This window comes from Anser brachyrhynchus (assembly GCF_964034855.1).
Source record: "Anser brachyrhynchus genome assembly, chromosome: 7".
NCBI classification, from domain to species: domain Eukaryota; kingdom Metazoa; phylum Chordata; class Aves; order Anseriformes; family Anatidae; genus Anser; species Anser brachyrhynchus.
The window spans coordinates 29514648-29541956 of NC_137701.1; the positions used below are offsets into that span (position 1 = coordinate 29514648).

The window sequence follows — 27309 nt, forward strand, 5'->3', positions numbered from 1 at the left end:
ACAGAAGAATGTAACAGACTTTTTCCTGTAACCTTTAACCAAGGACTACTGCAGCTTAATCGATCTTCTCCCACATTCACAGTGCTCAGAAGCTAGAGGTGGGCTGTGGCTCCCTAAAAGTTACTCCAGCAGTCTCACAAGGGTGGGATCTGTTTGCACCAGGTACAGGTGCCTAGTGCCCTGTGGGAAAATTTCAGATGTCCTGCCCAGCCTCCTGGTGCTGCTCCAGAAGCACAGCAGATCCCCTGTGGGCTCCCCTTCTTGTCTGCTAGACTCGTGCAGGTACCTGAGCCATCATAAGACATATGTTGCAACATATGAGAGCAGAAGGTCATATGTTGAGGCTCTCAAAACTCACCTGGGATGAAGGAGCTTTGTCACCATTGCGCTGAGTGTGAGCGCAGGGCAGAAGTGTCCATTTTGCTCTAAGAGGTAGTTCAGTGACTGCCTCTTTGTTTTTTCGAATATTCTATGATTCTATGAACAAAAATGTTTCTTACTGCTTGCAGATACCCTGCATTACAGGAAATACATAAATGTAGGGTCAGCAAGCAGTGGGCTGGCAGGGTAATGGTTTGTCATCTCTGAGCTTCAGCATAACAGGGGAGATGAGGGTGCAAGGGGTCGCAGAAGAGGTGTCTTGCTCTCATCCATCAGAGCCACCTACCATGATCATTTTGCTGACAGACACCCCTTGAACCTTGGGCTCAGAGTGAGCAAACATCATGCCTGGGGACAGAAGGGGGTTTGGAGCCCAGCTCTTCCCTTTTTGCTGGGGCTGCATGTCTGTGGAGCCAGGGGTGTCACTGCAACCCTTGTACCTTCCAGGTGCTGCCTACTGACTGCTGGGAGGGATTTAAGGGTTGGCAGCTCTCCTGGGTGTAGACATCCCTGGGGAACATGCACCTGCAGGTACAGTCTGCCAGCACTGTCACAGAGTGGGCTGCACGCAGGGCTGGGAGACGGGAACTGCCCCAGAATAGTTTCCATGGAAATGCATCGCGGTGCTTGTGCACTGGCTGGAAGCAGCTGACTTGGAAACGAGGAGGAAACTGATGAGCATGAAACAAGCTGCAAAAGCACACGTTTCTGGGTCAGCCAGCAGAAAAGAAAATGGGAGATAGGAAAAAAAAATGATGGGTGGATTTCCTAGCAGACTACTCCTTGGAGTTAGTGAATTACAGCTTTTTGCTTTAAGAAATTGTCTTTTCGTATTCTTCAAGGGGTACAGTAGAGTGGTTGGGCTAAACTGTCACTGCAGCTTAAAACAATGCAGTGTCAAAGGAGGAGAGTCTGTCTTTTGTGTAGTTACTCCTGTAATTATAGGTACAGCTTTCAGGACAATATTTGGTATTCAATGTAGAGCGCCATGAAACAAATGCATCGTATGAGCTCTCAGAGCAATTTCTCTCTCTCTCATGTAGCATTTACCGTATGTTTGGCTTGTTGGCAATTTAATCAGTCTGAATAATCTTGTTTGGTGACAAACCTCCTAAATCACAAAGGAGTGATGCAGTTTGTATGGGTGAAATGTGCTCCACAGAGATATTTCAAGTTGAAGAATAAAAACGAGAATTAGACAATACAGAACTCATTGAAAGCCAGTTTTCCAGCTGCTCTAATTTCCCACAATTTAATTTGTGTGCCGTCAAAAGCAACTTGGAGGCTTCCAGCAAGATGACAGAACTATGGGTGAGACTAAGCAGAGGGTCTGAAATGTGCTGAATGCATTGCAGTCCCACGCTGTAAAAACATCTCCTAGGACCGAATACAGGCAGCGTAATATCCTGGTAAATTGGTCCATTAAATAAAACTGCAAAGTCATAAAGCTGTAGCATTACCCTGAAATTAAAGCATTGTCACCTTTGAATTACGGAACAATTTAACAAGCATTTAGGAAATCTGCTTTTCAAGGCTGCATTTAACTATTCCAGGTTACACAGTAGAAGGTGTGGCTGCACTCTCCTACTGGGTTTTGAATGACTTTCAGCTTGTATGTGGTTCAGAATTTTACCAAGCTGAGAAAGTAATAAAATAATAAGGTGGAATAATAGAAAGTAAAAATAAACAGTGACCTTTGCCTGGAGAACAGCTTTTTCATTCTCATTGTAAATTCACAAGTGCAGGGAGAGCTCATTAAGCTGAGTAAACGAAGAAAAAAACATGTAATATGGACAAACAGGAAAAGATAATGATAACCTCTTTGTTGAAATAAAGAAAAGAGAGCCTTATCTACTTGGATTAGCAGCTTCCAGACATTGAAATGGCTAGAAGGAGCTAGTGACACTCAATTTGGTTTGCATCCATGTCACTTTCTAAAAATATAATGAAAACGAAAGCAAAAAAAAAAGTAAAGATTTAAAAAAAAAAAAACACAACCACACACACACAAAAAACCAATCCTCATAGAGTGAAATAGGAATGTTGTTTGGAGACCAATTTTCAAATGGCACAGGCATAATCTTTGCAGAGGTCTGCAAATCATGGAGGTAAGTTGCAGACAGCTTTTAGACCTCTTTCTAACTGAAGTGATCTGTGTGCATATACAGATTGCAGCTACCTGACTTGCGTGGGTCCTGAAGCATGCCTGAAATGCAAGCTCTCAGATAATTGTCTGTAGGCTTCAGAGTACACAGTGACTGTAGCTGTAGGAGGAGAATTCCTTACCCTCCTTATGAGGCAGACAACTCTGTCATGGCAGCAGCCTTGCAGATATGAGATATTCATATCAGCCTTGTAGGTATTTGCAGATATGAGTTTGAGAAAATAGAATGGTCTTTTCCCATATGCTGCCAGGTGTGACGTGGAGAAAATGGTACCGGACTAAAGCCTGAGAATTGACCTAAGTGGTGAGGGTCTTCAGAAGAAAGGTTGCCTTCTGATCTTTGGAAGCAGGTGAACGTGGTCTTGCTGTTGTCTTGAAATGGTTCAAGAATTTACTGCCCTCCAGTGCTTTGTTGTTCCTTTCTCAGTTGGCTGAGATGCAGTAGGGAGCAGTGCTGGCTCTCCCACTCGATCCCAAAACACACTAAAGTGTAAATAATTTTCAGGCTCATTTGCTGCATTTAAACCAATAAGTGGCCTTTTGAAAGAAGAAATTCTCTGTTTTTACTGTGATGTGAATGCAAATCCTTATTCTTCTAGCAGGTTGTGTGTGACTCTGGGTATGTTAACTAGTCCCTCTACATCTCTCATCCCCCTTTGTAAGATGGAAGTACTTTTTCTTTCCCTGGGAAGTGGGAGGAAGCATGTCTGAGGTAGCTGAATGCATCTCTCTTCCTTTCCCTCCTCTAACATTGCTGTCAACAGATCTTTTGTCAAACATCTGTGGTGTGTTGGGTCACCCCTCCAGTATGAAGGCTTTCTTTCAGACTCTCAAGTTTTTTAAGCCTCTTTCATTGCCTTTTGGGTGGTTAAAAACAGGAGGAAAAAATAAAAGAAAAAGTAGTGGAAGATGTAATTTTGTGTGTTCTTTCTACACCAAGTGTATGCAGGCAAAATAAATTAACTTTTGAATGGAGGTAGCTTTTACTGTCCAAGATGTGTGCTTACTGGTGGTTGTGACTTTCTTTTAACTAGACCAGTGAGCCAAATATATATATTTTTTGAGAAGTTGTGCTGTTAGTTACCTATAGCTCAAACGCAGAGCATACAGGGAACCTTTGAAGTGACCAGCAAAACACAGATCTAACCTACAAAACTAATAAATATAATAAATCAGGCATGTGTAGGTTAGGAAACATCTGAAATAAAACTGTGACATTTTTCCTTTCTGCTACTACTTTTTATTCCTCTCTGTTCTGATTTACATCCTAAATCACAATTACATTCAGTAGACAGAAGTTTGATTTGTTTTCCCTTTCCCCTCACAAACTAGAGGATGGAGAATCTGTAGTGAGAATCTGTAGTTTACTTCTTATTTCGACAAGATCCTGTGGAGAAAAGCAGTCTTTGAAAGTCAAAGTTCAGACTGCAGGGGCACAGCTGAGTGCAGTTGTAATGACAACAATACCATTGGAAATAAATGAACAATCACAGAGGAAGATAAGAGAGAGACTGGTCGCACTGTCTGTTTGATATGCTTGTCAATGAGTGGTTGTCCGTTACAGGGCTTTGTCCAGCCTCATTTCAAACATGCTAATTGATTATATTTCCAACACTGCTTGAGAAGACTGTTTCATGCTTTGATACTTTTTAGAGTCCCCCCCTTCCCCCCCCCCTTTTTTTTTTTTCCTAAATAGTCCTTTATTGCTTGTAAATTATCAGATCATTATGCTTTTGGCTTTTCAGGTAACCACACAACACCTTTTCTGGTGTACAAGTAAAAAGTCTGGAAAACATGGCAGTGTTAACCACGTTGTAACTCTAGTGTTATAGGCTGTCGTACTTCCTGAGCAGCAATATAGCCACTAGTATGAGCATTGATTTTATTACAGTTTCTCAAAAGCATGTTACTGATGTTCAGTGGAAGAGTTTAAGACTGCCCACCTGGAATTTCCAGAAAACAGTTCATTCCATTCTCTTGTATTTACATCTTTCCTGTAATATCATCAATTTAGCGTTTGTTGTCTTTCAATGGTAATATAGGTTTTTCAGTGAAGGCAGGGCTTAAACTTCCATCAGCTTCAGTGAGAGGAAGTGAGTTCACCCTCATCTGTTTCTGAAAAATCCTCTCTGTTCATGTCAATCCTTGCAGGAAAACAAAAAAACAAAACAAACAACAACAAAAAAAACACAGACTGGGTGATAAGAATCACTACTTCTGGATGTATGAGGTGTGTTATGAAGTCATTGAATTATATTGTGGTGGAAGTAATATACTGTGCAGGACTGTGTAAGGTTTTATATTGTGCTACAGCATTGACTGTTTACAAGCACTGAAGCAAGTTTTAGAAGCAATAAATTTGCAATATTTCTCGTGATTTTAATCTAACTTTTATGTGTCACACATTGCACCCGTGTTTCATTGAGCTCCAACTCAAAGGATCTATAAGCAGCATCCTGAACTCAGTAAGAATCACAGAATTATAGATCTATAAGAAAACTGCTTCTGTTCATGGTCCCAGAAATGATGAGAGTTGTGAGTAATCTATGGGTTGCTGGGTGTAAACTGTCCTTACAGTTTCTGAAGTTCAAGATTATGCTGTAAATTACTCAGAGAGTGGTTTCTCTCTAACTTGGACCAGACGTGTTTATATGGTTTCCAGATGTTTGTTGTTACTTGCCTGTCATCTGAATGCCTCCATAATGACAATCCATTAACTTATGTGTCTTTGCAAAGATGGTCCATTTAGGGTTTATACACGCCTAATAGAGTTCTATCGAAGTCATCTGTGGGATATTTGTAGCTCAAGGGAAAAATAGGTCAACTGCAACTCATTACAGTGGCCACAAAGCTGCTGGGCTCTGTGCCAGCGTATCGGGGAGTAACTGTAAAGCTAGTGCTGTGCAAGAATTCAGCCTAGGTTGTCTGGCAGTAAAAACATCTGAATATTTCAATGCACAATTTTTAAGATCAAATTTCCTTTCCTTTATTTTTGCCTTGTCAGTATCTTGTATCATCCCTGGGTGAGCATGGTCTTTGATAAAAGAGGAATTTAGTGGATGTGTCTCTAAATAACATCATGGAGCATGTGCTGGGCTCAGTCCTGTGAATCCTTGTTAAAGAGTTTGCCTTTTACTCTGGGTCAGCTCAGCAGATTGGTCATTCAGGCTGTCCTTGTTATCTTGTCCCTTGCTATCTCACCAGAACCTGCTGGGAAATAGCCTCCCTGCTAAGCTAATTGTTTCTAATTGTGATGTTCTCCTTATCATGCCAACCTCAATGCTGGTTGTGAGCTTGGTTGTTGCAGTGCAGATTGTGCATAAGCCTAGATTCTGCTGTCCGTGACCTGAGCAATTCTTTGCTTTGCCAGCAAATGCAATGAAAGAAATGAGAATGGGGTCCACAGCATGGAAAAGCATCAAAATGTACAGTTAGCTACAGATGCTGAGTCATATGTTCTATACTATCAGCCAAGTGAGGCATTGCTCAGTTTATGTGCAGAAAAATCTGGGAGTTGAGTAGAATGAGCGCTCTGACTTGTAACTGGGCAGTAAGAACACGTTTGCAGTTGTAGCTTTCTGCCAAGAATTTTGTTTGTGGTGAGTTTGTGAGCTTATCAGCTGCAGTTCATATTTGTTGTTGTAACAGTGGGCTGTGCTCTCAGGTCAGGCTGTGTTTGCAGAAGATGAAAGTTACCATCCTGATCCATATTATTAAGTCTTTTCTCTCAGGACCGAAGACAGCTGAAATGCATCTAATTTTCTCCAGATGCTGGCAACAAAAGATGTGGAAGATCTCCCAAAGTTCCTGGGAAGCTTTTAATTTCTCTCTGGCACAGCAGGCTGTAGAATTTGCTGAAGCTGGTTTAGGGAGAAAGTTCTGTGGGATGTGTCGACCTGCAGGTCCTCATCACAGAGTCGTCATTTCAGAACCCAGGGTCTGTCTGATCCTGTCTCTAATGCAGTAAAGCATTAGACTTAGGTTGATTTTTGTTCCCTGCTTGTTGGAAGTTTTTTTTGCTGTTAACTTCCCACTCAATCCTCTTTTTTTTTTTTTGTTTGTTTGTTTAACAGAAGATAAGATCTGGACTGCAGTGCAGCACAACAACACAGAGCTAACTAGAGTCCAAGGAGCTGGTCCGGAGAAGCCGTACACCATGTCCTTTAACTACAACAGTAGCATGGAGCAGCTTGAAGCTGTGATAAACAGTGCGGAGTACTGCGAACAGGAGGCAGCCTACCACTGCAAAAAGTCACGTCTCCTGAACACCCCAAGTAAGTACCATGATCCCAAATCTTTCCTTGTTAACTGCTATTGATTATATAGCAGGTGCAGGCTGCACTTGCAACTAAGGAGAAAGAAAACTGCACGTATACTAGCAATACAGGATAGAGTGAAAAGCCTTTGACTGTCTTGGATCCCACTGTGCAGTGGCTACCCTCTGACATGAGATGGACAGAGCTCTGCAGGGGAGTTTCCACTGCGTAAGTTCATGAGTACAAAGGGTCTGAAAGCTTCTGCAATGGAAAGTACTAGTTGGAAAGCAGTAAAGATGTGTTTAGCTGATGGTAAATGGCTCTTTTCATTCATTTACAGTTTTAACTCTGTATTAAAAAGAGAAAGCATAAGAGTCCAGACTCAAAATGTTTCTGAGTAGGAAGGGTGTATCCTCTTCCAAATCTGACAGTCCTGAATATAATGTTTAAAGTGCTTGGTAGAACAGTTTCTGGGGCAAAAGTAATTTTAAACTCTTGCTAAAAGGATCAAGTTTTTTGCTTTGACTTAATGTGGCAGCAACAACAAAGCAGAGAGGGTCTGATTAGTTTGTGTCTCTTTGTGGTAGCAAAACTCCAGTGGCTACTCAGGGCACTTCTACTCAGCCCTTTCCTGGGGTCAGGATTTTGCATTTGGTTATTCAGAGAAGAGGAATGCCATTAAGGGCATGTTTCTGGATGTCTCCACAGTTTCATCTGGTTACTTGTAATGTCTGTATGGTCCTGGTGATTCTCTGATTAATAGGAACTCTAAAATTTGTTAGTAGGTTAGAAGAAATCCCATGGAAATCCTTAAGGGGAGCTTGCAGTAGGAGTTTCTGTTGTGTTAAAAAATACCCAATGACTGGTTCCAGCAAAGCTACTATAGCACTGAATGTTTATGGATCCAGTGATCAGATTCCTTACAGACAGTTTATTTTTATAAGCTGTGGGTTACACCTTTTGTCAGCAGCAGAATTACTAGCCAAGAACTGCTTGTATTGCTAAAGATTTTTAAAAGAATGAAATATTACTATTAGCACCCAGGGTAGAGCAGGAAGAGGAAACAAAAAACAGGCGCTGCTCAAGAAAGGAGGGAAGTATGTCTTATCAATACTTTCAGTGTCATTGTCTGCTGTATCCCACACCACTCTTGACACGTTATGAAAATTTAATCACCACAGTGATTAATTCTGAAATAATTTTTTAAGGATGAAGGCCACAGTATTAGAGCAGGTCTGCACATATTTACTTTTATGCATTTCTGTGAGAGATTTGTTTGGTCATGCACACAAAGAAAGAAACACTCTAATTGTATGCTGGAGGTACATCTTAATGGTACCTCTGTAAAGCTAGGGATGCTTCTTAGAGATCCAGACCCACTTCTTCAGAAGATAAAGTAACAGTATTTGCTAGATTGACTATCGCATGTAACTATCCTTCTTCAGGGCTACAGCTGTTTACCAACTGGCAGACATACTAAGACAGTTCCTAATAGGTAGCTCCTTCACCATTTGTCTAGGAAAAAAGGTATGACACCAGTTCCTTGAGGGAAAGGGCATAGGGGTGGTGCCCAGCAGCCTGGTTTGCTCTCTTGCAGTTGCTGCAGTGCTGCTGTGGTCCTGACAGTTGACCATGTGAGACTCATAACTTTTTAACACAGCTCCAGCTGATAAATCAGAAAAAAATACAATCAAGCGTTCTGCATGTGGCAGACTCTCATTTTTAGCTCTCTCTCTTCCTCCTTTTGTATGCTTTTTAATTACACTTTCAATTTTTCATCCTGAACTTTCTCAGTAGCCTGAGGCTGTAAGTTTGGCTAGACTTGGAACATACTCAAAAATAAATTGTCTGAGCTCCTGAAATTACAAGGTTTGGGGAATATACTTGTTCTTAGCTGAGTATTCAATATTTTTAAATAGTAGAAAGGAATATTCTCCCCAAAAGCATTAAATATCATTTTGTTAATTGATATTCATCTTGAAGTGAACTGCTGCTATATTGTAGAAAAACCTAGAGACTCAGTGGTGCTGAGCACCATGCATATTTTGAAGAGTCCTAAGATTTAAAGAATTGCCATTCCTAAACTTGAAGGTGAGATCTGTGTGTGATTAACTTCAGGGCATTTTCCTGGGCTCACTGCAGAATATTCTCAATTTTGTTATTTATGCCCAGGAGTAATTGTAGTGAGTTTGATATGGGGGTCAGAGCAACAGAATGGAAATCAAACTCTTTGGGTTGGTTTCTTGATTTGGCCCAGGCTTCTGGATGCCTGAAGCAAGGGTATCATGTTTAATTGTGGTTAATGAACCACATTTTAGATATTCCTTCAGAAGTGGGTATGTAAATGCATGTGTTGACAACAGTGCCACATTCATAGGCCAGTAGGAAGCATCATGTCACATAATCCCTTCTGCTGAATATCACCACTTACCTCTGGACCAAGCCCAGCAGTGAGCGTTTGATGGAAAGACATCTTCCAGGGGTATATCTGATCTTGACAGAACTATAAAAGTTCCCCTTCAAGCAAGGGATCTAATTCATTTCTGAGCTTCGTCTAGTGTGTGGGGTTGTTGGGTCTTTTTTTTTTTTTTTTTCTTCAAGGAGAAGGAACCTGTGATTAGGATATCTCAGTTAGTAGCACCAAAACCCTAAATCCTTGTCTTCAGGATCTAAACACTATCATGTTTCACAGAGAAGCAATAAAGAGATTTCTCTTTCCTTTTTCTTCCTTGACTTCACTCTCCAACAAAGGTGCATGCTGTTACATAGTAACTTCGGCTTTCACAGCTTTGATGTGGGGAAAAGATGGAAAAAATAATGTGCCTAGGCAAAGGAGCAAGCGTTGCTTTCTGGGCTGCCTCAGAGAGAAAAACCAAGGGAGACTCCCAGGCTTGCACAAAAATTGTTCCAATTTATATCATGGAATTTGTCTTTCTCCTTCTTACTACCTCTTGCCCTGAAGGCATAGGCACCTCCTCAGTGGGTGTAATTCAGTGTAGTCTCCCCATTGAGTTACTTGAATTTACATCTGCAATGTGTCAGACATGCAATCTGGCAGTTGGCAAAGAAGTTTACTCATCTCCACCTCCTGCTGTCTGGAACAGCCTTATCAGTTCTCACTGTCATACTATGGCTTAGCTGCAAACATGTCTTTGAAAACTAAAATTAAATTGCCCTGAACTGCATTTTTGTACATCTCTGCTATCAGCTGGATTTTCAGGAGTTTTGTGAATGTTGGAATAGATGTCTGTTCATCAAAGTAATATCTGGTTTTCACGATGCTGGCAAATGAAACTTTTAATCTATGACCAGTAATTGCAAATCTCTTGTGACTTCTTTGTGCCTGTTGGAAAGACACCTACATAACAAGAACAAGTATGACAGTTGGCATTAATTAGGAAAGTAGTCCGCACTCTTAGCAAGAGACTGCAGACTTTACCACTGCCTCATCCTTAGAAGCACAGACCATCTGATGAGGACCAAGACAAGCTAGTAGGAGTGGAGTGGTGAGGGCAGGAAGATTGGGCTTGTAATTTGAAGAGAAATTTAGGTCCCTAAGGCTCTGATTTCCTTTCCTTGGGGAGCATCTCAGGAAATAACCTAAGGCAAGTGTACATGTACAAGGAGAAGTGCATGTGTGCACATGCACATTTAATTACATTCTTAATAGACAAGATGTTTCAAGGTGTGAAAACAACCGAACAAATTCTCTCACCTCTGACTGAATTTACTCAGGTTGCAAGAAGCACTGGGTTCATAGCAAGTGCACTCAAAGGCTTAACGTTTGGAAAGCCACCTCACATACACCATATCAAGGACAATACAGTGACGGCTGTATCAGTGGCAGGATAGCTTGCTTTACAATACTTGGCTGACAGTCTGTCAAGTTCATAGCACATTTATGTAGGCAGAGACTGAGAAAAGATCAGTCTTAGAGCAAAATCAAAGAAATAGGAATGTCTTTTTTTTCTTCTGCCTTTTTTTTTCTCTCTCCAGTAGAATTACCACACCATGTAGCTTCAAGTTTTGATTTCAAATGTCCATCCTAAACTACACATCTTTTCCCTGAACTTCTTCCTTGTCCCTGTTAAGACCTGTGAAATCCCGATATCGTAGGACTTGCTCACTGTATTTCTGCTTCCTTTTCTCCCCTCTGCCTTCCAGTTTAGACCTGTTATCTCAGCACTGAGGTGTACCATACTGTAACCCCCTCATGCCAGGCATAGCTGTTCTCCCTTGCCTCTGTCCCACTGCATTTGTGTTTTGTTCCTCTCTTACTGCCTGGAAAACATGGCAGCAAGAAGAGTGTCCTAAGTTCTCTGAGTTTAGATTTCAGTTTAGACGTGGTTCTTGTTGTTAGGATAGTTCAGTGGTGCTTCCTTTTTGCCCTGTACTGTTGTTAGAGCTTTTTGTCTATACAGGCTTTCTTTTTAGTTCCAGGTGAGATCTGATGTCAGAGCCTAAGATACTAAATAATATCCTGCAGGGTCAGACTGCTGGTGCTTTTAAACCAGTGTCTTGCCTCCTGTTCACTGTTATTTTATGCCTTTCAAATATAACTTCCATTCTATCATTCCAGGCACTTTAAATTGTTATTGCATTACCAGGAGATGATTTGTCACTGTACATAACAGTGTAGAACAAGGCAGTCCGCCCTCAAGAAGTGGTTCATATTAAAGAGAGTGGTGGATAGGTGGCAGGTGTAGATTGTATGGTGCAATTATTCCTGGGTAATTAGGATCCTCTTCTTGAGAATGACTGACTTGCCATCTGTATTTCCACCACCACACCTTGTCTCTCCCCTCCAAAGTGGCAGTGCTGACAGCTTCTCACAACACACTTTAGATAAACTGTGCTATATTTAGAGACTTTGAATAAAGTTCACCATAGTAATGTAACATGGGTTCTTGTCAGCCCTCATACTTGTATGGATGGCTTTAGAGGCCATTTTGAAAGATGCTATATTATTAGGAGTATGCAGCTGATTAAAATGCAGACGGCCTAATAAGAATAAAAAAATCTGCTGCATGTGGAAGGTAACTTGGCATCCAACATTCATGCACCTGTAAGTAATGGAACTATTATCCCAATTTCTGACCCTCTACCTCCCTCCCTATACACAAGCCCTCCTGACAGTGGGTAAATTGTGCTATAGCTGCCAAGGAAGGAATAGCACCTACTAGGATTACTTCTCTATTTCCATTGTGCTTCTCTGAGATTGCAATGCAGTTAACAGGCCAAGCAATGAGAAAGACATGGGAAACAAATTCATCAATCCAAATTGAATAGATCTACTGTGTTCTACTGACATGGAAAGTACCTCTTCCAATGTCCATGAAGCTTGTACCAGGGATATTAATGAAGTCACATAGATCAAGTAAATAAAGTGTAAACCTAGACAACAGATTTTGAGCTTGAAATCTGGGAATTATTGTGTGATCTGTTACTGGCAGTGCTGTAAGGAAGTCAGTGTTGCAAACTGATGTTGTCAAGACATATTTGCTTAATCTCTGTAATCTATTAGGATGGGACTTTTGTTCCCGAAAAACCTCCAGTTTGGAGTAAAGTTGATGGTGTCTTTTGCTCAACCTGTGAAACATATGGGCTGATACAATTCCTTATAGCTTAGTAATGGAGAAACCTTGAGTTCAGGGAATTCTGCAGTCAAAATAAGATTTTGAAAATTGATCATTTTATGAGCTACACAAGTATACCAGAACAAAACAAATTCTGATGATACCTCATATTTGACAGACACAGTCATGTAAGCTCTTCTATAAACAAAATTTGAAGAAGGAAAGAAATATACCATTTTTTCAGACTGTCCCAGTCTGCATTCCCTAATTAGAACCAGTGATAGTCTTTTTTAATTTGCAGGACTCAGCATATTATTAACAATAAATAAATAATGGCAATTAGAAATAAACAGCTAATCCATTGCTTGTTATAATAATGGGTCATTAGCTATGACAGCAACCTGTCCACCATTCAAGAAAGAAAGCAGTACTGCTGCCTGAGTAGAAAAGTGTGCCTTCTTCCTCATTAGAGCCACAGCAGGGAGTGTGTTCTCATCACACTTGCATTTGTCTGCTTCATTCAGCTGTCCTCCTTTGAGCATCTTGGGCTCCATTAAACTCAAAATGCCTTACTGACATTTAACTAATTTCCCCTTCAAATTTGGCCCAGTGTAGGTGGGATTGTGGTGACATTTTCCAATTCTGGAGCATGGAAGATGTAAATCATAGCAGTGGAAGTGTTCTCAGTTGCCATGATGCCACATGAGTAAAGAAATAATTTGCATTTCTATTCATGTTATCTCTGAGGATAGCAAGGCATTGTGTGTTGTAATCTCTCAGTTTTGTGGGTGTTTGGGGTTCATTTCAATCCTGTTCTAGTTCTGGGGAAAAAAAGTGCGTGCAAAGCAAGGCACATACTGAAAATCAGATCAGATGGAGCAAGTGAATAGGACAGAGCTCACGATTGCTCTGACCTGTCCTGGAAAACGGACATGATATGAGGGTATACGCAGAATGAACAATGGCATAATTTAATTATATGGTGTCATTAGGAGAAAAGAAAATGTAAGCATACAGAAAAAGGAGTCAAGTTTTTAGTCTTTCTAGATTGGGTTAGGTTCAGAGTCGTTGCTAGTAAATCTTAAGTCCAGGAATTTTACTCCATTTACAGCATAGAGACAGCCGATAGGAAACGTATTTTCTCTTTTTGAAAGTATGAAGGAAGAGACAGAGGAAAGGAAACAATGAAGATCAGCTGAAGGCTATATTTTCTGATTACTTTGTGTTTGGTGTTCAAACAGCAAAAGAACAAGAGCCTTCCCTAAGAGTATTTAGTTCAGTATTTAGCTTTTGTGAACCATCTGACATTAAGAGCATAAAAATAGCCCTTCAAACTGTCTGTTTCTCTCTTATGAAAAACAAAACAAAACAAACAAACAAACAAACAAACAAAAAAAAACAAAAAACAAAACAAAACAAAAAAAAACCACATATATTTGAGGGAAAGCAAGCATGCAAGGAGAAAACATCTCCAGACCTTTAAGGAAAAAAGCTGTGTATTTTTTCCCCTCCCAAGAAACTTTTAAAAGCAACTGAGAATTATCTTTCTCTCCCCAGCCTAGATTGATTTGGGGGAGGAGAAGATCTGACTAAGTCTTGACAAGTAGCTAAAAGATACGGTGACCTGAAAGAAAACAACTCTTTTAAAATTTTCCTTAGAGAAGCTTTTACAATATCTGCTGGGCCAGGAAAATTGGGAACAAAAACAGAAATGCTTTTGAGGCTGAATGTGTTCCAAGTCCCTTTGATAGGAGGAAGACTCAGATGTTAATGGGAACTGGTTTAGCCAAGAGGTGTGTTCCTGCCTGAGTTGTCCAGGACTCAAAGCAACATCAAGGGCCTTCTTCCTTTGTTATCAAGAGGAAAATTCAGAAGTCCCGGAAGAAAACTTTTTTTTTTTTTTTTTAACATTAGCATTTAGAAAGGTTAACCAATTAATCTATATGCAGTCCTCTTCTAAAGGAAGATTTCTTATGTCCTTTAACAGGGAGGGGAAAAAGGCATGAGTCTACTACTGATGATGAAATCTCCTGAAATTGTTTGGCCAGTTAGTTCTATTTGAAATTACCACTTTAAAACAAATGGCCAAGTTTGTCCACAAAGGAAAAAAGAACTGTAAAACGAATGTTTCTTTCCCAGATCTACACCTCTGAAGTCTTGCAGTCCAAGCGTAAGACTCATATCGATGCCTCTTGTGCCTTTTCCTTGTGCTGCTAGTAGAAGAATGAGCACATCGTCCTTTAGTGGTATATTTGTTTTTTTTTCTAGCAACCTGATTAAGCAGACATGGTGATTCAGAGAGGAAGGCTTGATCTGTGGCATGTTATGGACCCATCAAATTACATGGGATGTAATGTTATATTTGGGTAGGTGATAATGGCGTGTTTGGTGTTCCTCTCCAGGTAGGGAGAGAAAGCTGTGAATCTGTATTGTAGCCCCAGGAATAGTCTCAAGTATCTTTCAAGAATCCAGGTTTCTTCCTTCATCTCCTGGACAGTATGTCTCATTTCTCTAGAAAAATTTATAGGGTAAGATTCCTATATAAAACTCACTAGAATCAATAGGGTTAGAGAGTACTATATTGATCCTGCTGTCTCCAAGTATTCTAGTGGTAGGAGGAAATATTCATTTGGGCTAAAATGAGGTGCAGATGCACTCATTTTCTTGTTGTGACAGATACATATATGTATGTCTCCTCCATGACATAGGAATAGGAACTTTAACAAAATGTACATCCTAAAATCGACTGAACCATTAGTCTTTCATAGATCTTTGGACACGCTGCTAGTAGTAGCTGTGCTAGATTTCTTTCAGACTGTTTCCAGTCTGCTTCAAGTCCTGCCTGTTTCTTTATCTGGAATGTTTAAATCCACGTCCCCCTTTCCCTACATATTTGGTTTGGCTAAAGAGTTTTAAATGACATGTCTAATTTAAAACATCTAATGATTCCAATATATTAACATTAATAGTGCATGAAATGTACTCCCAGTAGCTTAGTCTGCAGTCAGTAGCCATTTTCTATTCTTCTTTTTGTTCAGGCTGTGCCATTCAATGCAGTCAAAATGTTTGTAGTAGCACTCGTGGATACGAAAGAAAAGATTATAATGGTTCCTGACTGTCCTCCTCAAACTTCTGTAACTGAACCTAATTTAGGTCTGACGGGTATGTTTTACTGATGAATGCAAGCCCATGGTGGAATGTTTTCAAAAATGAAGAGAGATTTGAAAAGTAGCTCTGAAGAAAAAGTAACATCAATTACATTGTAGGTGTGTTTTAAATATGGACTTTTCGCTGATGTTTCAAATGGTCAGAACAATCCATAAAATTGTCTACATATATATATATATATAGTGTTCTCTTTTTGAGAAAGTAAGTGTTTGCATATTTGTGCAGGTAGTTTAGGAGGGAAAGAAGAATAATGGTTAACTGGAATTGAATTGACTTCTTGCGGTAGATGGCTCATTGTCAGAATTGGTACAAGACAAGTTAGTTTTGGTTATTATTTCACCCATTGAACTGAAGGCTTTTTGTACATCAGTGTTTGCTCACTTTCCATTGTGATTGTGATTTCAAACTCTGATTTTATCCAGATGAAACTATTTTGGTGTGTGTCAAAAGTTTAGGGGCTGGTTCCTGTAGGGAGATTGTCATGAATGAATGCTAACATTACAGCAGAGAGTGGATTTTAAGACAAATTGTCTTCTCTTGAAGTAGGCTCTGTTTCAGCTCCCTTTGGCTTTTTCTCTGGTTATGAAAAGCCAGTTTGGCCTGCCTGTTTGCCATTTTAACATGTATTGCCAAAATGGGGAGGGTTCTCCTGGCAATGAGCGTTTTACAGGGGCTGGTTGTGGGTCCTGTTTCCTGGAACTTCCGGCTTCAAAGCAGTGTCTGCTTACTGGGTCACTTCCTGCACAGTGCACATTTATGTTCAGGATTCAAAGAGATTCAGTGTTGCATTTTGTTTACTGCCTCTGTGAGACAGGCTAGGGCCACCAGTCAATCTGCAGAACATTAGAAGTACCTACTTAATAGAGGCAGAATTTTATTGAGTGAATAATTACATCCTATCATTGCTGAAGTAATCACCTTATCTACAACCAATGCCTCCAGAGGGAGGTATGTTCTTTCCAAAATGCCACCCTGGACAATTCATTTTACTTCTGCACAAAGCTCTAGATTCTGTCTGACCATATTGTACTACAGGTTGTCATGTTTTCAAAGGATGAAATTTATGTGCCATGAAATATGCCATTGCCAAAATTAATAGGTAAATGAACGAAGTGAAACAAGCCATTAGACTCATTGTAATATTGTAGTTGCTGGGTTGTGGCACAAAAAGCAGAAACTAATGGGTAAACATAATCGTATTATAGTGACAGGAGCTATGAGTGTATAGTACACAACTGTGGTTACACAATCGAAGGCAGTCGACCATTATGAAATATGATTTAGCAGACAGGCCAATTGCAGGTAATCTTCCTTAGAACAATACGTTCCTTGGCTAGTTTGTTTTAGCTGATGGGAAATGATAAATGGCAGCTATTTCTTTCCTCTCCTACCAGAATTTCATTTCAATTTCACTTTGATAGTTTTCATAATCCTTCTTTTATATTATCTTGGACCACTGTACTGAGATTTTTTTGTTTGCAGAAATGTTCCTGAGGCATGAACAGATTGTTCTTGAATGTTCATGCAAATAGGAATTCAGCCAAAGGTCTTCAGTGTAAACATTCACTCTACCACCTTGAAATCTTTTTGATGCCCTTGTATTTATTTCTGTTCTAAAGTAATACTTCATAATTTTAAGTGAATGCTCAAAATCTAATCAAGATAAACAATTCATAGGCTGAATGATGTTTATATAATATGATTAAAAAGCTCTGGATAGCTAACATAATCATGGCATTCTATTAATGGACAGCTGAAGAGAAGCTACAATATCAAATGATGCAACTGAAAACTACAAAGATATGCAGGATCAGTTCCACTGGATTTAGTAAGTTTATATTGATTTAGGCCAATAAGATGGTGGATTAACTCCTTAGTTATTGCATCTTTAATGAAATTGTACTTCAGTATAAAAGAAATGACGAACTGTAGAAACACTGTAAAAATTCAGGTAAGTAAAGTAGAAAAATGAACAAGTCAATCCAGAGCTTGTTAATGCAGTATTTACAATCAGAGACTAAGCACTTCAGCACTGATAGACTGAAAAAGCCAATGCTGTGTTCCTGTACTAAAACAGACAGGTATACCCTGCACAATTTAAGCAGAGGGGATGGAAAAGCGCCTTTAAGCCTGTTTACTGGAGTGGTGCAATATAAATTAGAACACCATCTCTGGCCATCTCTCAGAGCCAGGAAAGAGATTGATGCAGGAGCTTCTTCAAATCACTGTGCCACTCAAGAACCTACCCAAGCAGGAGGACTTTCTCAGTGGCTGACTAAAATAGATTCAGAGCTACTTCATTCTGCTAAAGTGGTTCAAACTAGTTTGAACAGAGGAGAGAGTTGGGTGCTCAGCTGTTTAACGTTCTCTCTCAGAAGGTTTCCACTCTGCATATGTGAAAATAATCAGTTACCTTGGTCTTCACTGAGCAACATCTTTTGAAGGAATACGTACTGAGGAACGGAGTCACAGTTGTCTCTTACAGGTTCAAAGAGAAAACCAAAATGGCACATTACTAGCCTGCATTGCTAATTGCATCTTCAATGGCAGGCCAGCCCAGGGTTTCTCTACACAGCAAAATAAAACTCTCTAGAAATATCTGTGCTAATTTATATGGAATCAATACATGTGTTTTAGTATACCTGTCAATAGTACATACCTGTTTTCACTGAACAGTACATGAAATTGTGTGGCTAATACCACATGGTATGTTAGGGATGTGGTTTAGTGGGTGATTATTGGTGGTAGGGAGATGGTTGGACCAGATGATCTTGGAGGTCTCTCCCAACCTTAACAATTCAATGAGTCTCTTATATTACTTGGATTCAGATTTTGACATGACATTAGATTTTACTATTTAGACACACTTTTGTTGCTTTCACCCACAGAAATAAAGTACAGCCAACCGAGCTTTCAAATACTGGTGTAGATCTTGAAATGTTAGTCCTCAAAGTCCTGCTTCCATTTATCAAGCAAATACTGTTGTACCACATTACTTAATGTGAGACATTGCTATGATGAGTGTAACCCATGACAAAACAATGAAAACTTGAATGCACTAAATGCAGAATTAGGTGACTAGTTGAGTGATAATATATCGCCTAACCTAATGAGAAGACATTACCTTTAAATAATGGACCACATCATAGATTTAATTATCCCAAGGCAAGGTAGTAGGTGCTTCATGCAGACAAGGTCAATTACCTTATCCAGAAGAGCCTGTTTGAAGTGTATTATGAATAATTCACAGACATAGAAATGAGCTTTGAAAAAGTGTCCCAGCTATAATGTGGTGAAAGCATTCAATTTCTTTCTTAATGTATTTAAGATAACACCCAAAGGACAATTATGGCTGCTTAACTGTAAGACTACTTAAGTGACAAGAAATGACAATTGTATGGTCAAATTCACGTTCATGCATTATGCAGAGGGAAGCCTTGTCATTGTGGCATATTCTTATCAGGTCACAAGAAGCTGATTTCAAACGTCATCTTGGTAGTTTTAAATGCAAAATGAAATTTATTCTAAGATTGATTCATTTATTAACCTGTCTCAATAGAGAAGAATCAGTTGCTGCTATACTAGCTTTGTTTATTAAGGGCCTTTAGTTCTTTGGCTTTCTGGTGTAAAAATGAAGGTCCAGACAGCTTGACTAACTTGTACGATTTTGGAGAGTCTGACAAACCTGAAAGTGGAACCAGAACATTTAATTTTCCATCTTTAATCAGAAGGCCAATCTTCTGATATAAGAGCTAAATCATGCTGTTTCAAAGACAGTATTGTTCCAGTCTAGGACTATTTAGCATTAGAGTTGAAATGATGACACTAGCTATGGTAACAGAATACCTACTCACTTGACATATGGTGACCTTAGGTGTGAATTAGAAATGCAATAAACCTGAAAGTCTGGGGAATAACATGCTCTCTCAGCATATTTTGATTCCACAGGCAAAACAATAACCTTAGCTTTCTCTCTTTGACTTTGCAATAAGTGGTAACAGCCAGGGGAAATCCCTAGGGGGCTGCAGTTTTCTAAGACGCCTGGCAAGAAGATGGCTAATTCATCAGGTACCTCGGTTTAAGTGTCTAAATGTAATAGTGACATTTCATGGCCTTTGAGTTTACCTGCTTTATTTGCTTGAAAGGGAAAGTTCAGCAGAATTTTAGAGGGTGCTATAGAATTGCGTATCTAATGAGGCATACAGCCGGCCTAATCCTGTTTCCATTCAAGTCAATGTCAAGAATCCCATTTAGTTAGGAGTAGACATGGGATCCCTGGCACTTTCGAAAGGCAGTTTGAACAAAGGGGAATAAAATTTTGATGCAGTGTCCATTTATGTAACAAGCTGCTAAAATAGGTGATCAGGAAGGACATAGCCACAAATAAACGGGAAAGAAAATTTCCATTAAAGCAAACATAGTGGAAAACAGAAAGCATGATTTTGGTATTCTCACTCGATCTTTCTCAAGGACTGATTCTCCAAAAAAGTTTAAGAATTTCCTTTCCTCTTTCTTCACACAGTCATTGGCCTCCACCCCGGTGGTTTCTGGGAAGACTTCATAAAGACTAGTCTGAGCCTGAGAGACTTGCTAGTTGATGTACTTATTTGCATGCATGAATGTGAACAGATGTTTACATGGTACTGTTAAGTAGGCCAGCTGTTAGGGAGCCATTTATGTATTTTATTTAAAAGTAAAGCTATATGCTCAAGTACTTTAGTCACAATGTAGAGAGAAAAGAAACACAAATTCAGACAAATACATTTGTTCCTGTGTTTGGGGGTTGCTTCCTTCATGCACATTAGTTTTCTATATATATATGAATTTACAGCATAATAGAGCTGTATCTTAACTTGAATCTTGGGACATCTGCGCTTTATCTTGATCAGTTGCATGTGAGTGGAAGAAAATAAACAGCACAAAGTCAACGTTGCCAAATACTGAGTTGGAGGGAGGGGGGGGAAGTTGACACTTCTTTACAAGAGGTTGCATATTGCTGATTGTTTCTGCAGCCTGTTCAATAATTAGGCACACATTAGGGTAATGTTTGTCTTTGCATTTGTTCTGCTCTTCAAAGGCTAGGGGAAGCATAATCTTTAGGAGTGTGTTATAGCTGTAAATGTGTAACTTATATTTCTTAATTCCCTAATGTACATAGGTATAAAGACATGTTTAGAGAGGAGAGTTTGGAGGGAGGAGCTTGTGTACAATTTTAAAAGTAATTTGGCTCTTGAGGATTCCCATTATGTTCAATGTGAGACTAACCCTAAAATATGAATCTCATCCATGACTTTTGTATCAATTTGTACTTGTCTCAAGGGCAGTACATTCAATTAAGGAGCCTTCCTTCCTGTTGGAAGGAAAGTTGGTGATGTATGTGGTGATCCTGTGGGATTTTTTTTTCACTATCATGATCCAGCACTCGAGAAAGATTTTCCTTTCATCTTTTACCTGTGATTAAAGATCCATGGTAGAAAGTTATCTTGTACATAAAAATCTTGATTCTTATTTCATTAAGCTCATAGGTTGGCTGAATAGTTCTGATGATCGTTCTCCTGCTGTTAGATACAGAAAGCATATAGACATAGCCATCTCAGTTGTGCTGAAAATAAGATGAAATGAACACAAGATTAATTACAATTGAAAATAAGGTCTGTAACCTTGTTGAATATATATTCCATGGGAAGAAAATGGAAAAAAGTATTTGATATTCGGGCAACCCTGGCTATACGTACAGACTGGGTGACGAGGCGCTGGAGAGCAGCCCCGCAGAGAAGGATCTGGGGGTTGTGGTTGACAGCAAGTTGAATATGAGCCAGCAGTGTGCCCTGGCAGCCAGGAGGGCCAACCGTACCCTGGGATGCATCAAGCACGGCATTGCTAGTTGGTCAAGGGAAGTGATTGTCCAGCTCGACTCTGCGCTGGTGTAGCCTCACCTCGAGTACTGCGTGCAGTTCTGGGCACCACAGTACAAAAAGGACATTAAACCGTTGAAGAGTGTCCAGAGGAGGGCGACGAAGATGGTGAAGGGCCTAGAGGGGAAGACATACGAGGAGCGGCTGAGGTCACTGGGCCTGTTCAGCCTGGAGAAGAGGCTGAGGGGGGACCTCATCGCAGTCTACAACTTCCTCGCAAGGGGGAGTGGAGTGGCAGGTGACCTATTCTCTGTAATCACCAGTGATAGGACCCGCGGGAACGGTGTTAAGCTGAGGCAGGGGAAGTTTAGGCTGGACAGCAGGAAGAGATTCTTCACCGAGACGGTGGTCACACACAGGAACAGGCTCCCCAGTGAAGTAGTCATGGCACCAAGCCTGTCTGAATTTAAGAAGCGATTGGACTGTGCACTTAGTCACATGGTCTAAACTTTTGGGCAGACCTGTGCGGTGCCAGGAGTTGGACTTGATGATCGTTATGGGTCCCTTCCAACTCGGGATATTCTATGATTCTGTGATATGCTTATTGCAGCCTCCGTGATTCTCAAGTGATGTGGCAGCTGGAGTTCTCTCAAGTCAAGGGCTCTCCAGTAGTGCCAAGAAATCAATAAATGAGGCCAGGTCATCTTCTGCTGAGTTGGGAAAAGACATCTGGCCTTCTGCAGAGGGTAGGGAGTGCTGTGTCTGAAAACTGTTAAGGTTTGTTGTTGACTCTGAAATTGGGCATGCTGCTACATTTCCCAGAGCCCTTGCAGTGCCTAGCCCTACTGCAGTGTGTGCATGGGCATGCATGTAGTGGGGGAAGAAATCTGTGTCTCCACAGCATTAGGTTTGTCTTCAGCATTTGGGAAAAGGGGGAGAGGAGGAAAGAACGGGAAAGATTGAGGTGTGTAATGCAATTTTCTGCCTTTCCCGACATGTAAATGCTCCTGTGCTGGAGTAAGAGTGGGCTGAGTTGATCTCCTTGTATATGTGTTACCTAACGCAATATTGGTGGCATCCTGTGGCTAGCTCCATGGTTATTGTTATTCTGCAACCTCTGCATTTCCAGTATTTACTTCAGTGGTGAAGCTACAGCTGAGTTCTTCCTTCTGCTCCAGAAGCAGAAAAGTACCTTTTGAGCTGAATATAATCCCTGTTAGTTACAGTAGAGCTACAGAGAAGTTCATACTCTATCCAATGTAGTCTGTGCGTGAATGTATATACACACCTTCTATACCCTTCAGTTTGCTGCAGTTGGATACACAGGGACTTGACATCAATTAAATAGCAAAAACTAAATAGAGAATCTATTTAAAAAATGTAAACTTATTGTTAAGAGGGTGAAGGAAAACGAGTTGAGAATTGATTAAGCTCCTCCACAGAGAAGACAGATTGTCATTTTGACCTTTAAAGCTGTTCAGGATCTATCAACAGGACCTTCTTCTGAGTATTGTATTCTATGAATTTTTTCATTTATATTCTCTTGTTTTTCTCCTTACATACTGGCTTGGAGCCAGTTCATTTCATGGTCTTGCCTATACATATGTTCTGCTACAGCTGCATTTTTCCACAATTTCGCTGCACTCCAGCTTTACTTAGGATGACAAATGATGCCCCTGTTGTTCTGACCAACAGAAGTGTAATTGCAGCCCGAAAAGGGGACGGCTGAACCAACACAGTGCTACAGTTTGAGTATATCCTTAAGTTGAAACTGACTGTATTTGTTTATTGTGGTGAAGTTTCTGATTCCTCCTCTTAAAGCATTAATTGCTGACATTAATTGTAACCTTGAGGAAAACAGAATTGCTTGGCAGTTGAAAGCAGTGTCAGATCAGCAGTTATTTATTTTCCCTTTCTCTATAATGTGTTGTAACACATCAGACTATAAGCAAGTTTAATGAGTTGCAGTAATGCTTCTGGCCACTCAGAGATACTGGGATGCAGTTTGATGATTTTTAATTTTTTTTTTTTTTGATAAAGCACTTGTAGCTGGTCTTTCTCCATTGCTGTGCTAGGTATCCAGACGGGTGCTGTTAGGATCATAGGAAGAACAACTGAATGTTGTCTTTTTCTGATTAACATGTTTTGGGAGTACAAAATAAACCCAGTTCAACTGTCCCTGTGAGAGTTCAGTGGGGATGTAACAGAAGAGTAGGAGCACTCTACTTGTCCAAGCTGCCTTGTTGGCGCATAATTAGTATAAAATTTGGAAACGTACATCTCTAAACTCTTTCTGCATGTTGGCCTCTCCCTTTCCCTCCTCTCCCCTCTCTTCTCCTCCCCTCTCCTCTGTTGTTGTTTGTTTACAATGTTTGCCTTTTAAAATACAGCATTATGTACTCTGCACAGAGACTCTTTCAGCTGTTTATTGTAAATCTAAACACACAGCTATTTTATTTTTATTTTTGTCTCTGGCTGTTACAGAAAGATGTATGGGGAACAGTACCAGATTTCTTCCTAACAAAGCTGTTTGTTTGCCTAATTAATATTACAGGTAACTTTAGATGTTCACATCTCATTTTCAAAGGATTCTTTCCAAAACAGAAGCATCATACCAGTAATATCTCTGATAGCTACTATCAGGTTTAAGAAAATCCTCTCATTTATGTAATTAGGGATTGCAGCTTCAAAGTGATTAACAATATGTTATTACCTTTTCTAATTTATGTTCTCTTAAGAACATTTTTCTATTTTTATTCTAGTTCAGGAATTCAGCATATTTACTGATGATATTTTGTGATTTCTTTGAGATCAATCTAAGCCATGAAAGTCAGTAGTTGTTATCAGCCACTTACAGGAACCAGTTTGTGGTTGCACTACAAAAAGGCACTCTGAAAATGACATTGTCTCAATGACTTTCTGATTAGATTCACTGCGTGTAAATAGATGTTATTCTCTAACTGTCTGCCATGCTGGGAACTGAAAGACAAGGTGTGTTCTTGCTGTTTTGTGAATCAATATTACTAATAATTATTCTCTATACCCAAATCTAGTTTTTATTATTCCTATAGGCTGTCAACACAAGTATAATAGCAATAAAATTAACCTGCCTTTTGTGGAGGGTTGTCAGATAAGAAGACAGTACAATTCAGTCACTAATGACTGTGCTGGTGCAATGTTAGCAGGAGGGGAAAAAGAAAAATAATAAGGATACTTTTCTCATTAATGTTGGGAGTTAGAACTGCATATCCAGGAAGCAGTTCTGTTGAGTAAGGTAATTTCATTTTTACTTAGATACTTTTCAAACTAAAGGGAGGGAGAAGAACTGTTATTAGTATATATAGTCTCTCCCAAAGGACTAAGCAAAGATTGCTCTCCACAGCCTGTTTTCCGTGTTTCTAATAAGAAATGTCCCAATTTTATCTATTTTCATCTTAGTCTATCAAATTGCATTTTTGCTGTGGCCATGATCCAGCAAACCATCCATGGATACCTGCAAGTGTTGGATTAAACCTCTTATTATTTCCACTCAACTTTATTTCGGTTGACTCGTGTCCGTAAACATTGGCCATCAGCTCTGGCTTTCAGACTACTGCTAGACCAGATTGTGGACCTGTTTTTCTGTGGAATTTCTTGATGAAGAGCTAAGGCAGATAGGCAGCTAAGAGTCCATGAGACTGGGATCTGTGCAAATCTGTGAGCTTTGCTGTACAGCTCTGCCATTGCACCCCATTGAGTGCATGAGGTGCAAAGTGCTGCAGGTAGGGTTCCTCTGTTACTCTCCATCTATGCCCTATCCCAAAAGCTTGAGCTGTTGCTATGTCTCTTTCAAGAACAAATGGATCAAATATATAATTAATTTCCCCTTTCTGCCACCTTCAAAAATAGATCCTTCAGGGCTTTATTTCAGTCTCTGCATACCTGCAGATGGTGCTTTTATCTGTATCAATGACAACCACAGAATTTGTCTAAGGAGTTCTTACAAGTTGAATCTGTTTCAGAACAGCCTGAAGTAGTGGGCTGGACTAGATGTTTAAAAGAGGTCCCATCCAGCTTCAAACAGTCTGTGCTTCTGTGAACGCTCTCATCCTCAGTGAGTGCAGGTCAGCACAGCTACCCTCTTTTCACTGGAGCCAGATCCATTTATAACAGTTGTTGCATCTGGCTGGTTTTATCCTTAGAAAATCATAGTGCATGAATGAGCTGTAAAATGTTTCTTCCTGGCAGTCTTTCCTGGGGCAGTTGCTCATAATATAATTTTTACAGTGCTATAAAAGTTGTGTCACGTCAACATTCCCATGAATAACAGATGAAAACTAAGTTTTTTCTTGGTGAAATGATTGGCTTACAGTTTGTTGCACCATCCATAGCCTTTGATGTTTCAACTATTGCCCCCTATCCACTGTGATGTATTTCTAGGCTCTGAAATTGTTTCCTCTATGAAAACTTAAATAGCGTTTCCCCCACTGCTGGAGATGGCCTTCTAGTTGGAATGGGTAAGATGGTACTGGTGAAAGAGGATGAGAATGAGCACACAGGAGCTGAATGAGCAGTGTGAGGACAACAAATGATCATCTTATTTCCATTATTTTTGCTGGCTACACCTATGGCTTAGGGAAACAAATCCATACTTCTGAGCTGGACCTGCTCTTCTGGCATAGGCAGGGTCGTGCTGGTTGCATTGTGGCTTACCCATTGCCATTATTCACTTGCAATTGAATCCAGGTCACTGACAGGGATTTGGTCCCAGCACAGAGGAAGGATGTGTAATGATGTCATGGGCCTATCTGTTAAGGCAGTACAGATTTTTTTTATCTGAATTTACTTGGATGTGTTAGGCTAATAAAGAAAATGAGATAGAAAAGTGGGATGAGGGAGAAGAAAAGACTTAAAAGCAAGAGGGACAGGATTTGGAGTGAAGCTGAGATGAAATGTGGGAGATAAATAAGGTAAAATACTTTGTTTCAGCAGCGTAGGATACCCAGTCCATCTTCAGCAAAAACAAAACTCCTGAGGATTCAAAACTAATGTTTTCTTTTTTTTTTTTTTTCATATGTCCTAAAAGCTGCAATCTTCTACGCATTTTTGGTTTTCGGTTGTTTTTGTTGCTGTTGGGTTTTCTTCCTCACCTGTATGCATAAGCCGTTCCCATAGTCTCTCTTGTTGGCTCAAGGCCTACTTGGATCTTTCAAGAAACTTGTCACTTTGCCAGAAATTTATTGAGAAAACAGCCCAGCCTGAGCTGGCAGAGTGTTCATAATATTTTCAGTCATCTTTGGCCTTCTGCAGAGACATACAATAGGCATAAAATTTTAATCTCGATGTAGATTCAATCTTCCCCATCATATAAAAGTATTTGGGTGTCAGATGTCTATCCCCATCTTCAGATCTCTCTCTCCAGAGGTTGATGATGATTTCGCCTTACTGAAATACAGTAAGTGTAGGATGGTAACAGCTCTGTCATTGCAACTCAGCAGTTTTGCTCATTAGGCTTCTGTCAAATTTAGAAGTAAAACTCCATTTTTATTTACCTTCTTTCTGCCCATTCTCATCTGCAAGAATATCTTAACAACTCCGGGAAGAACAGAGCACACTGTGATAACAGCTGTTCCAGAGGGAGAAGACAACAAATGCTGCTGCATGTTTTTTTTTTCTATTCTTTTTAAAGCAATTACTTCAGCCTGAGACTTTGTATGGCAGTAGTGCATCTTGGCAGCAAAGCTGAATAATGAGAAAGAAAAAGTCAGCGAAGCAGTGCCTTTTTTCCCTTCATTCTAACCACACAAAAAAAAAATAAAATAAAATTAGGGTCAGATTTTGTGACTAGGTAACATTTGCCTGGGAGTGGGTCCATTGGTGTTAGCAGAACTATTTCAGTTTTTGATAGCTGCTCTGAATAAAGATTACAG

At 40.0% G+C, this 27309-nt stretch overlaps 1 protein-coding gene across 8 annotated transcripts in view; it reads left to right on the forward strand.

The window, feature by feature from the left end:
* CNTNAP5 (contactin associated protein family member 5) overlaps positions 1-27309 on the forward strand; it is a 289841-nt gene that overhangs the window by 195742 nt on the left and 66790 nt on the right. For all 8 annotated transcript variants that reach the window (XM_080600797.1, XM_080600798.1, XM_080600801.1 and 5 more), the window contains one exon: positions 6619-6819. In XM_080600797.1, coding sequence (XP_080456923.1) covers positions 6619-6819 — 201 coding nt within the window. The remainder of the gene's footprint in view (positions 1-6618; positions 6820-27309) is intronic.